The 12560-nt window shown below is 38.0% G+C and overlaps 1 protein-coding gene across 1 annotated transcript in view; it reads right to left on the bottom strand.

The window, feature by feature from the left end:
• LOC139741510 (uncharacterized) overlaps positions 1-12560 on the bottom strand; it is a 55361-nt gene that overhangs the window by 28136 nt on the left and 14665 nt on the right. Inside the window, exon 12 of the mRNA XM_071652093.1 lies at positions 3288-3509. Within this exon, the coding sequence (XP_071508194.1) occupies positions 3288-3509 (222 nt within the window). The remainder of the gene's footprint in view (positions 1-3287; positions 3510-12560) is intronic.

Below are 12560 nucleotides of genomic sequence, written 5' to 3' on the forward strand. Positions count from 1 at the left end.
CCAACCACTACCGCAGATACAGGTAAAGCCATCCGCAGTCTCTTGTCTTAGACAGCGGCCGTTATTTTGGCATGGATTTGGCTGACATAGATCTACATTAGTGAGGAAAATAAAAGTACAAGGAGACGAGACAGAAATAAAGAAAGACGATACAAGTAGAACAAAATATAACTGAAGACATATCACAACTGAAAGTCGGGAGTAATTGATAATTTGTATGATGATCATTGTATAGAGGTGTATGATGGATGTGACATACTTTTGAATTTATCTATTTACCAGAAAGTATTATACGAGGCCATGATTTGCCACTGTTTTGGAAATATAACGATAATGAAATCAATTGATATGTCAAGGGATTAAAAGGTTTCCATCATCTTGTGGGACATATTTTCTCCTGTCCATCATACCATAGTCTTCACGTCTTTACGATAGTGTTTGTATGCACATTTGATGTAAATGTCCAAGGCAAGATAACAACTTTCTGAAATGTGGCTTACACATAAACCAATAAAACAGAAAACATCTCGCCTATTTCACAGCGATTTCCGCGGTACCCTGGTTGACATGAGCAGATGAACCACGCTCTGTCCACAGACGCGATGGATGAACAATTTCCTCCTGAGAAACATTGGTTGCCGTTGATCTCACAGTATCCTTTGACGGTAAGCAATGGGGACAAATAAATAATCATAATGTAGAAGTCATTTCTAAGACAGCATGTTTGAAATTACAATAGGAGTGATGGTCATTGCTTTGGCTGTTAATTGTCTTTTTTGAATATCCTTCATTTTTTTTCGATTCTTCGTTTGTAGGAAAGGAATCTCCGATCGCTTTACCCCTTCCATTTTATTTTCATTTCATTAATTGAGTTTCCACACAAATTATACAGTGTTTTATTTGCAACATCAATTCATGACAATGTAAAGTGACATATAAATTATAAGTTCAGTATATGAAGACTATAATAGCATTTACATGACACAAAATCAACTGAAATCAATCTCAAGTACATTACATTCATGACGGATGAATAAAATTCAACTATTCAAGAGAGATATGAGTTTATTTCATCTCACAAAATCCCATATAGAACGGAGCAGGTATGGGTATGTCTTTCGGGTGTGACAGGGCAGGTGAGAAATATTTCTAGTCATAGTACCATGCTTCCCACGTAAGTGACTCCATCATTCCTTAACACAGTTTATTACATTGCAAATGTATCAGCTATCAAGGCTATGGCGTATATAACAGCTCAAATGGTCCTTCAAGTCCTTCAGACACACCTTTCTACACCACGCGTGTAACAAATCATGGTTTATACTTGATTCGTCGGTGCGTCTTAAGGACAGAAGATATTTTGTTACATCTATAAAGAGTCTAAATTTTGGTTGACTGCAGCAAACGTCAATTTAACCAGACTATATAGTTATTCGTACCGATAATAACTAGAAAGCTACAGTTGGCTTCGTTGCCAGCCGGGTCGATGGCCGTGTAAGTCACTACGGACCGTCCGATCGGGAATGTATCACCTGACGGGTGGGTTGATGTCAAGGTAACATGTCCGGAGTTATCCGTGGCGGTTGGTTCTGGCCATGTAGCCGTTGAAGAAATGTTTCGCACGTCACGGGGACAGCCTTCGATCACTGGTACCTCAATATCTGTATCATCCGTATCAGTTCAAGAATCATTCTAAAACTACAGTACATATCAAAATGTCGGATATGATTGTACTTCCAACTGATTTAGCGACTTTGAAACAGGAGGTCAATGTAAATTAAAACCCATGAAATGCCAAATATGAGACATTTCAATAGAGCTCTGACACTGAAGACATTAAAGAAAGTTAAATTGAAAATATAGAAGGGTCAGGGTTGTAGTTGACGGAACGTTTTCTACATGAAGGGGACAAGCCACAACCACTGGTACCTCAACATTTCACAAGTCCTATTCTTTAGGACATTGGAGAATTGTGCTATGTCTAAATTAGGATTGATAAATTGCAGTGCTGCAAAGATCCACTTCCGCTTTTTATTTCGTATCAGGCAATTACCCCTCGAGGACAATTATTCTCCAGCTGAATACTGGTTAGTGATAAGGTAAGAGTAAGGATTAGGATTAGGGTTAGGTTTAGGGTTGGGAGTTTGAGTTAGGGTTAGGATTAGGTTCAGGATTAAGATTAGGGTTAGGGTCAGGGGATCGAAGGGTCGGGGTTATTGCCAAGGGTGTTATTGCCCTAGACCCTTGTACCTTCCTTTTGAATGAAATAGGTCAAGGAGAACTGTATTAAAGTTAAGCCAGAAACACTATAGGCAACCTTACATGAAACACAGGATACAACAAATAAGTAAATAGCTTTCAGAAATAAGTGGTGTAAGTATTTCATTCATTCATTCATTCATTCATTCATTCATTCATTCATTCATTTTTTCCATTTCCAACAGAAACATAGGCCTATAAATAGTTTACAGAAATTGAATGCATAAATTCATCATAATAAAGTAGACACAACGAAAATCAGCTTGCCTAATTCGCAGCGATCTCCGCTGAACCCGTGCTGACAGGTGCAGATGAATGGTCTTTCCCCAGACAACAAGGATGAGCAACTTCCATTTGAGAAACATGGGTTGGCATTGATCTCACAGTACCCTTCAACAATGAGCAATATCGACAAATAATGATTTCATTTGATTTGATTCAATTTGGTTTGATTTATTCTCCGTACGCTATTTTTCTAATACATCAATTTTCTGCAATTCAATTAACATAAATTTAGTACAAAATAACAGTAGTATATAATTTCAACAATTATCATTATTTTCGACAATGTTTAATACATGTGTAATATAATTACATGAGTTACATCTTAATTTGCATACAGAACATATAGATAATGTATAAATAATGATCTAAACGTCACCTCTGAAAATGCATGTTTGAGCGTCAGTACTTAAGTTGTGACTTTCTGTGGTAAATGTCGTTTATATTGCGTTGGAGAATGTTTCTTTTTCTTCAATTTCAGTAATTTTTCTTTTGGAGTGAAAGCATCTACAATTGTTGTTACCGTTTCAACCATTATTCAACACGTTCAATTAAAGTATAACAGCTATCACCCATCCACAATATTCTTTAGATTTAAAGGCAATACCTATCCATACTGCGAGTTTAACAAACAGAGAAACAATACCGTTGAGTACAGTGTTTCAACTCGTATTGTCATCTATATAATTCTCAGATTTGCTTTGGCTTCAACATGTGTTCACTTAAACCAGGCTGGTTATTCGCACCGATAACAACTACAAAGGTGCAGTTGGCTACGTTGCCGGCCGGGTCGATGGCCGTGTAAGTCACCGTGGATCGTCCGATCGGGAACGTATCACCTGGCTGGTGGGTTGCTGTCAAGCTTTGGACTCCGGAGTTATCCGAGGCGGTCGGTTCTGGCCATGTGGCCGTTGAAGAAATGTTTTCCACTACAAGTGGACAGCCCTCGATCACTGGTGCCTCGATATCTGTGCAAGCCATATTTCAAGAATCGTTTTAAAGCTACATTTGATATCAAGTAATAGCAAAGTATCGGATATGATTTTTCTTCCAACTGAAATAGTTACTTTGCATATGAGATTATTAAATACGATATAATATGAGATATTCCATTAAAGCAAAGGTACTTAGAATACTGAAGCTAGTTAGTTCAATGGATAATACAGAAGGCCAAGGGTTGTCATTGACGAAACATTTTTCACATCAAGAGGACAAACCTCAACCACTGATACCTAAATATCTTTACAAGTCATTCTCTTTGAGATACTTAGGATTGTGTTATGTTTATATTAACTTTAATAAATTACAGTGTTGCAAAGATCCACGTTCGAATTGTATTTCTCTCTCGAATGACGTAGGTTAACACCCTAAAGATAAGCCAGAAACACTTTAGGCCATCCTACATGAAATACAGAATACAAGAATAAGTAAATAGCATTCAGAAATAAGTGGTGTACGCGTAGACAAAAAGAGAATCAGCTTGCCTATTTAGCAGCGATATCCGCTGAACCCATGCTGACAGGAAAAAAAAAGGTCCGAAATAAGTTGTCATTTGTTGAACCCATATGAGAGAATGAAAAAGAGGACATAGAAGATTAAATCTTTGTTTGCAAAGAAGAAACCGTTCCATGCTTTTCTTTTATGGTATGCATTATCTTTTCCTAGTCAAAATTATACAGCTTCCTATCAAAAGATGGATCGCCATGTGTGTGAAGTTCATGAAATCTCACTTTACTTCTGTAACGGGTAGTCTTTCTTACCATGTGTGCAGTTTTCTCCTTCCCAACCACTACTGCAGAAACACGTGAAACCATTAACAGTCTCTCCTCGAAGACAGCGGCCGTTATTTTGGCATGGATTTGGCTGACAAAGATCTACATTAGTTAAGAGAGTAGCATGTATTATAATAACGAGACAGATATAAAGAAATACGATAAAAGTAGAACAGAATATGTTTGACGACATATCGTATCAGGTGAAAGTTAGCAGTAATTATTCATTTGTATGGTGATCAATGTGAAAGAGTATGATAGACTAATGAGACATAGTTTTGCATTATTCCTTTACGTTTATCCATTTACCAGCAAGCATTATGTTAGGCCGTGAATGTCACTATTTTGGAAAGACAGGTCAATTTCTCTCCTTAATAGATAGAAATGTCACCATCACCTTATAGGGTATATTTTTTCTTTTTTCCAGTCCAAAATAGTCTTTACGTCTTCACAATAATTATAATGTTTGTATTGATGCAAATGTATACAAGCAGGAAGGTGGGACCTCCCTGGTCCAAGGTAGGGTAATAACTTTTAGAAATACCAAACGAAAAATAGCTTGCCTGTTTGACAGCGATCTTCTTGGTACCCAGGTTGCCACGAGCAGATGTAATGTTGTGTTTTTTTTATGACGGAAAATACAATAGAATATAATACAATACAATACAACAATCATGACAGTGGTAGTCCTTGCGCTAACTGTAGACGCTGCATTTTCTTTTAAAGACGGTGTCGTAGGTTGAAACACTGTAACCACGAAAGGGAGATATTGTGCTCTTCTTTTTTTAGTGCAATGTTTTCAACTTTTATTGTAATCAAAGATAAACGCCTATGTTCACAATATATTCGTTTGTAGGTCTAACGCGTGAGCTAGGTGGATGTTGATGGAACAATTCCTGTTGAAAGCCCTATTTCACTCTTAAAGGGTGTGTACAGTTCTGGTCGAGGCGAGGATTTAGCTTTTACCATTTTGCGAGATATTCAGAAACCACTCTATGAGATGTCAAAGAGCATGCAATTCTAAAAGGTATCAAAAGTTTATTTGATGAAAATCGGTTTTGAAATGGCTGAGATATCCAAAAACAAGGTGAAACAAAGAGATCCTAATAAAGTTGGGGCATGTCGCCTTTTATTATTATCACTTTTTTGGATATCTCAGCCATTTCAAAACCAATTTTCATCAAATAAACGTTGAATCCTTCTTAAAATTACATGCTCTTTCATATTTCATAAGAGGTTTCTCATTATCTCACTTAGAAATGTTCAAACATGAATCCCTTACCTCAACCAGTACTGTTCAGTCCCTTTAAATTCCACCAATGCCTATGATAACCGCGCAAACTTCCAGCTATAGGCATTGATAGGCCTACATTTTTTACCGTATTAGTGTTAGGAAACTCATGCTTTATGGGGTTAGGCAAGATTTGATCTTGTTAATAATGATATGTTTCACTTGGGAACTCATCGAAATATTACTGCAGTCTCCTTGACTGTGATGTACCCCTGAGCTTTGCCAATGGAAAAAAAAAATCGTTCATGTATAATTATACTATGAAAAGCGCATATGACCGGCTCATTATTTGCCCACATTTTGACAACACCTTCTCCTTCCTTAATTGCGACGGTGACTGTTTCTGTTTACCTTGAATCTCAAAACTGCTTTGTTATTAAGGTTACAGCTCGTTATTCCTAAGGTTCATTATTCCAAAGGCTCGTTTATCCGAAAATCAAATAGGGTTCGTTATTCCAAAGGTTCGTTGATCCGAAATGAAATAGGGTCCGTAACGAACCTTCGGAATAACGAGCTTGTTTCATTTTCGGATTAACGAACCTTCGGAATAACGAATCTTCGGAATAACGAACCTTCGGAATGACGAACCTTCGGATTAAGAACCTTTGGAATAACGAACCTTCGGAATAACGAGCTGTAACCTTAATAACAAAGCAGTGTGGGCAAATAATGAGCCGGTCATATGCGCCTTTCATAGTATAATTACATGAACGATATTTTTTTTTTCCATCGGCAAAGCTCAGGGGTACATCACAGTCAAGGAGACTGCAGTAATATCTCGATGAGTTCCCAAGTGAAACATGTCATTATTAACAAGATCAAATCTTGCCTAACCCCATAAAGCATGTCGAAGGTTCGAAGGTTCGTTATTCCGAAGGTTCGTTATTCCGAAGATTCGTTATTCCGAAGGTTCGTTAATCCGAATATGAAACAAGCTCGTTATTCCGAAGGTTCGTTACGGACCCTATTCATTTCGGATCAACGAACCTTCGGAATAACGAACCCTAGTTCATTTTCAGATTAACGAACCTTCGGAATAACGAACCCTAGTTCGTTTTCGGATAAACGAGCCTTCGGAATAGCGAACCTTATATCATTTTCGGATTAACGAACCTTCGGAATAACGAGCCTTCGGAATAACGCCACAAATGTTCGGATTAACGAACCCTTTTTCATTTTCGGATTAAAGGGGAAGTCCGGACGATTATCAGCCGTTTCCCGTGTAAAGAACAATATTTAATGAACCTATTGCCTTTTTCCCGATGAGAAAAGACCATCAGATACATTTACTATGATTTTTTGAAAAAATAAGGTAATTCTTCATGTTCGAATCCGTCGCGAGCAGCCCTTCGTACTATCTGTCCCAGGATGCATTGCGCGTGACGTATCAGGCTCAGTTTCCTCAGCTGAGAGCACCGCGAGCGAGCGCAGCCCAGCTACGCATTGATCTTCCATTTAGTTCATGGGCCAAGACCAGATTTTTACGATATTGGTACCACTTAAAGGGACAAATTCTGCTTATGCATTTTAAAATGGTATGTATCTGTAGATGATATTTTGATATGATAGCAATTCCAGAGAAGTAGCTTAGTCTCAGTATCAGCCGTTAACCCTCATAACTCCAAATACCTCTTTTAAATTGATTTGCTTCAGAACGGTCTCATATTCAAGTAATGTGCAGATTAATGCTCCGTCACTGACCAGGGACGCTAACCTGGAAGCATTAAACTGCACATTACTTGAATATGAGACCATTCTGACGCAAATAATTTTCACACAACAATAGATATACAATGAACTCTTGAATGAATCCCATAAGGATTGGAACAATCATCTCCCAGCATTTCCACTGATTCCCACTGATCAGTTACTAGCCTTCCCCTTTAAGCTCGGTAAACCATGGAGGGCACAATCCGCTCCCTCTATAATTTCAATATTTTTCTATCAATTGCTCTGAAATGTGGCACAAATGTAAATCAGGACATACTCTACAAAATAGCACCATCAAAACTTTTCTTTGAAACCACAAAGGGGGAGCAATTTGTCAAAATACAAAGGAAACAAAGAGAATTCCATTAAATAATATCAAATTAACTAATTTTAAGACATATGTCGGGCAGTTAAGGCAAAATTGCAACTATTTTTGGCTGTTGATTTCTATCTAGACATATTAAGACACATTTGAACTTCATTTTAACCTTTTCGGAGCATTTACAGGTCCAAATCTTAAGAAAATTGTGTTTACCACAGAAAAAAATCAAGACATAACACAAGAGGGCGCTGTAGCTTTTTCAAACATAATTAAATACTTCCTTTAAAAGTATTAAATTGTATTATTTTATGTTGTGAATACATAAAATAATAAGTAACAAGAAGCTAAAAAAAGGGTCAAAATGTGAAACGGAACTTGCTTATGTTTATTTGTTGCCATGGTAACCAAAATACTTTAAAACTAATTAAACATATCTTATAAAACGTACATGCGTAATAAGTTTCGGGAAACGACATCAAATTTGGAGGTGATCAGACAAGATATCAAACTTATAGTGAGCAAAATTTAATTTTCAGTATCAGCGGAGCACCTTCCTCTCCAAATTTTTGCTATTTTGGAGATAATAACAATTCATCCACTGTCACATAAACAAATGCGAGGGCATCCCCATTCCACACACGCGAGCTGTTGCATTCTTTGTGTTCTTAGAGTTGTTATTCAACTATTATATGCGATCAACACTTTGGGGAATATTTAGGGGAAAATAGTGAAAAAACGGCATTTCAAAGGACACTAACAATGGTGAAATTATATCTGTCACCTTTTGTTAAAATCATGATTTCTATATTCGTAATCAAATATTTCTGTACTACTCCAAATAATCAGAGCCACTATCATCACCAACATTTCGATGTCATTTTGACATAGACACCTCAACAAACAACTCTCAAGTACCAACACGCCAATAGCGAGATATCTACATATTCAGCAAAATTAAGAGCGCAACGAGAGATAGCAAGACATCCTTCTTAATACTAATACTTCTGCAAAGCGGGTGAGTTAATGTTACTAAATATACGAAACACTCTTCAGAGCAAATTTACTTCGACACTTAATGGAAAGGATAAAGTGACAGAAAATAGGATAGATAGTGCCATGATAATCATACCAAAAGATATACGAAAAACGAACATTAATTCTAATTCCAACAAACTATAATGAGCGAACACAAAATAGGCACGCAGATGTATATCATGGGCGTTAATCGAAAAGAGAGAGTTTTGAGGCGGCTTTGTTCTTCTGTTTTGTTTTTATTGGTCACCGCCATGCAACTTCAGAAAGTCAGCAAGCCTCGATATAACTGGGGAGTAGCAAATATCCGCAAATGCAAATAGAGCTATGTCGACGGAGCAAATTAGTGTTTGTTGCAGAGTATTTGTCAGAATTTTCAGAGCAATTGCATTTTGGTGGAGTTTCGTACGTCTGGAACAGGGAAGAATTATCATAACGATCCCCTCTGACACAAGGTTTAAAAAAATCCAAGTAGATATCGAGAAACAAATAGAATTGCTAAATAGAAATTACTTTGCTCCTTGCTATGCGTCATGCTAGAATAACCAAGTTGCGAGAAGCACAATTAGCAACCCCTCCCCCCCAAAAAGGATAATTTCTTTAATTGTTGAATGACTCACTCAATAAGTGATAAATCATTTGAAAATGTGATGTCCAAGTAAAAAAAAGTCTGGTTTGGGGGTAAAAGTCTGGGTATGGGAATGGGCAAAACCCTCCAATTCCCTTGCTGTATACAACCCTTGGGGTACGACCGCGGTCATTTGCTGGTATCAAGATCTGCAAATACCTTGTTTGACGCTGTTATCTAACTTTATATGTAATAAAAATTACATCAGTACTCTCTTCCGCTCTGTATAATCTTGTCATTTTGAACTGCCATCTTTATTGTGATTACTCCATAATTCCAATTTTCATTGTTCTTTCACACAGGAAAATTATTATCACTTATCTTATCATAATGATATGTAAGCCTTGATTAAGCTATGTCTTAAATATTTATTGATACAATAGTCTCTCATCCAGATGAAGCCCTCGAATTGGCTATAAAACTGTATGTAAACAACCTTAAATTGTTATTTCTTGCTCGGCAAAAAATATGAAAATATGCACAGTGAAATGTAGCAATTTATCGTAGAAATAAATTTCCTTGAGTATTTTAGCGTAAAAATACCGTTTTGCGGTAACGTCTCCCATTCCATACAATTTTTCCTACATAAAGAGAGGTACCATGTAGAAAAGCATTTGGATATGGCCGCGGCTGTCTTGAACGTAGACTATCACTCCACGGAGAGATACACCGCGTTCAAATCAGCGCACTCCGTAGAGACCGTGCTTTATCGTTCTGTGTATAGTCTCGGTTCAGACGCGCGGGCTGATTACTACTGCCCAGAATGCATTGATTAAAGACTACATTTTTCATGACTAAGCTACTCATTTGGAATTGCTATCATAGTTTGATACACTTATATATCCCTAACAAACAAAACGGCACCACAAAGGTTTCGTCCCTTTTGGTGGTACCAATATCTGACCTGGCCCATGGACTAATTGCACTGCTGACTGCGGCGCGGTATCTGCATGCCTGCCAAGGGCTGCCTAGTTGGCGCTACCGCTGGAGTCCGTACACCGTTTAGGAGTAATGTTGCCAAGCGCTGTATTCCTTTATTCAAATCATTTTCAATATATATATGTATATATATATATATATATATATATATATATATAAAATCCGTCAAAGATTAATGTAAAATAGTCGCAATTTTATGACATTTTCATTTTATTGAAATAGTATACGTATTGTAATATTGCCGTACTTATTTGTGTCCATCCCATCATTTACATGTACATTCATCGGCTACTGTGTAAGCCATTTCGCTATCTCAGCGCCGCGGTGCATTGTGGGATAGACTCGCGGATCGCTGGAGATAAACAAAGAGCGTTGCCATGCGTAACGGAGTGCAATACACACTGACCGAGTGTACCGAGTCACGCTGCCCTGATTGTTTTGCTCATTAAACTCGCAAAATATTGGATATTAGACCCCTTTATATGATTCAAAATGGCTGGAGACGATGTTCAGTTTAGTCTTGAACAAATTCAACAGTTCACTGTGAAGGAATTACAGATATTTCTTCGCGAAAGAGGACTGAAAACCGTGGGTAGAATAGCCGAACTACAGGCTCTCGTATTCAGTGCTGTATGATTGAGGGTACTACCTATCGTCACCCTAAGGACTTGTAGCTTGTTTATTCCAAAAATATAAAACAAATTCGCCTAATTCTTACCTCAAATATGCCATAAATACTGCAGTTTTGAATGTCGTTGATTATGAATCTCTGTTATAAAATAGCGCAATTTTAGTGCATGCAGTCCGTTTTCTTTGCGCAGCTTAAAAGGGTACCTAGCGATCGGCACCCCCTCCCTCCATAGGTAATACACGTGAATTTCAGAGCCGTGCGTCGTTACTGAGCGGATGTGTAATTGAAACGTGTTTAGTTTGGTTTTTTAGTTGTTTATGAGTTTGATTTTCGTTTCTTCGTTTTTATTGTTTTCATAGCTACTACTATACACGCAAACAGCCATGATACGCAGGGGGTGCCGATGCCAAGGTACCCTGCCGATAGGTGGTACCCTTACCATACAACTTGGATTCAAAGTGAAACAGACAGAAGTGGAAGAAGACAGATTGAGATTGGAGCAGTACGCAGAATTTTTGAACATTGGAGGGGAAAAAAATTCCAGATCCCCTTGTTGAGATTGATAACTGGATTTCAGAAAAAGAAGGTGTACGATTTTGGCCGCCAGTGAGCTATTTTGAGATTGTTGAATGGCTACTGAACGATGCTTTATGTACCAGCGTACCAAGCTCAAGACAGGATTACGAGCAGAGAGCAAATTTACAAGATTTTTTTTTTCATTTTGAACAATTTTTCATTACAATTGAATGGCATTTTCCCGTTAAAAATTTGTCTGCACTACCTAAGTAGTTCGGATGGTAAATATGGAATAAGATTTCGGTATTTCAATCACGATTTCAGTTGTGTTTTGTCACACGGCACGGCTCGGAAATATTTTAATCGTAGTTATATCACAGTCCCACTTGTGATAAAATGTGTTATGTTTTAACTAACTGGTGGAATTTCGTTGAAAGCAACGTAGGAAAAATACATTTTAAACGAGACTAACAATACATATTAGGGTTTAGATATTTGCCAATGAAACTACTGACATTCGTTAGTAACAAAATAGCGATAGAAACGAAGGAAATCCAGCGATTCTAGTAGTACGAGTACGAGTGAAGATGAACAATCCGCACGGTCAGGTCGCCTCGCTCAGACTTGTTTATCTCCAAAAAATTGGAGACAAGAAAATGTTGCGCATGCGCAGTCGAGACTGCGAAAAGGCTTATTGTTGCCATCACAGTGATCAGGCATACATTTACGGAAGTAAGTCTGCTACTGCCAAATGCTATCACAATCCACGACCGGTTTTCTTTTTTTTTTCGACTTCTGAGTGTGAACAATCTGAGTTCAGTCTGTCAATTTCAGAATTATTGCCTCTCTTGTTGTCCGAGACTGTTGAGTATGTCTCACGGTGGTAAATTACGACCGTATAACTTTGAACCGCGGAAGAATCGCAAGCGCCAGTACCGCCGCCGCCGGTGGGGAGTATGACGAGGCTGCATGGAGTAGTATTTGTAAGTTTTGACGTCAAACTTGTCAATTCTAACATTGGAGAGCCATCTGGCGCGCCTTTCCCGCTCATTTATTTGGGTTTGGAATGGCAAAGAAACTCTTCTTCTGGCCAAACGCTTGACACATCGGCATTTTCGCGTGCGAAGTGAAGCAATAACATAGATCATCCGCGGATCGCTGCATGGCCGGAACTACGC

Source organism: Diadema antillarum, unplaced genomic scaffold (genome assembly GCF_040938485.1).
Source record: "Diadema antillarum isolate AM-2024a unplaced genomic scaffold, OU_Dant_1.0 seq00000932_RagTag, whole genome shotgun sequence".
NCBI lineage: Eukaryota > Metazoa > Echinodermata > Echinoidea > Diadematoida > Diadematidae > Diadema > Diadema antillarum.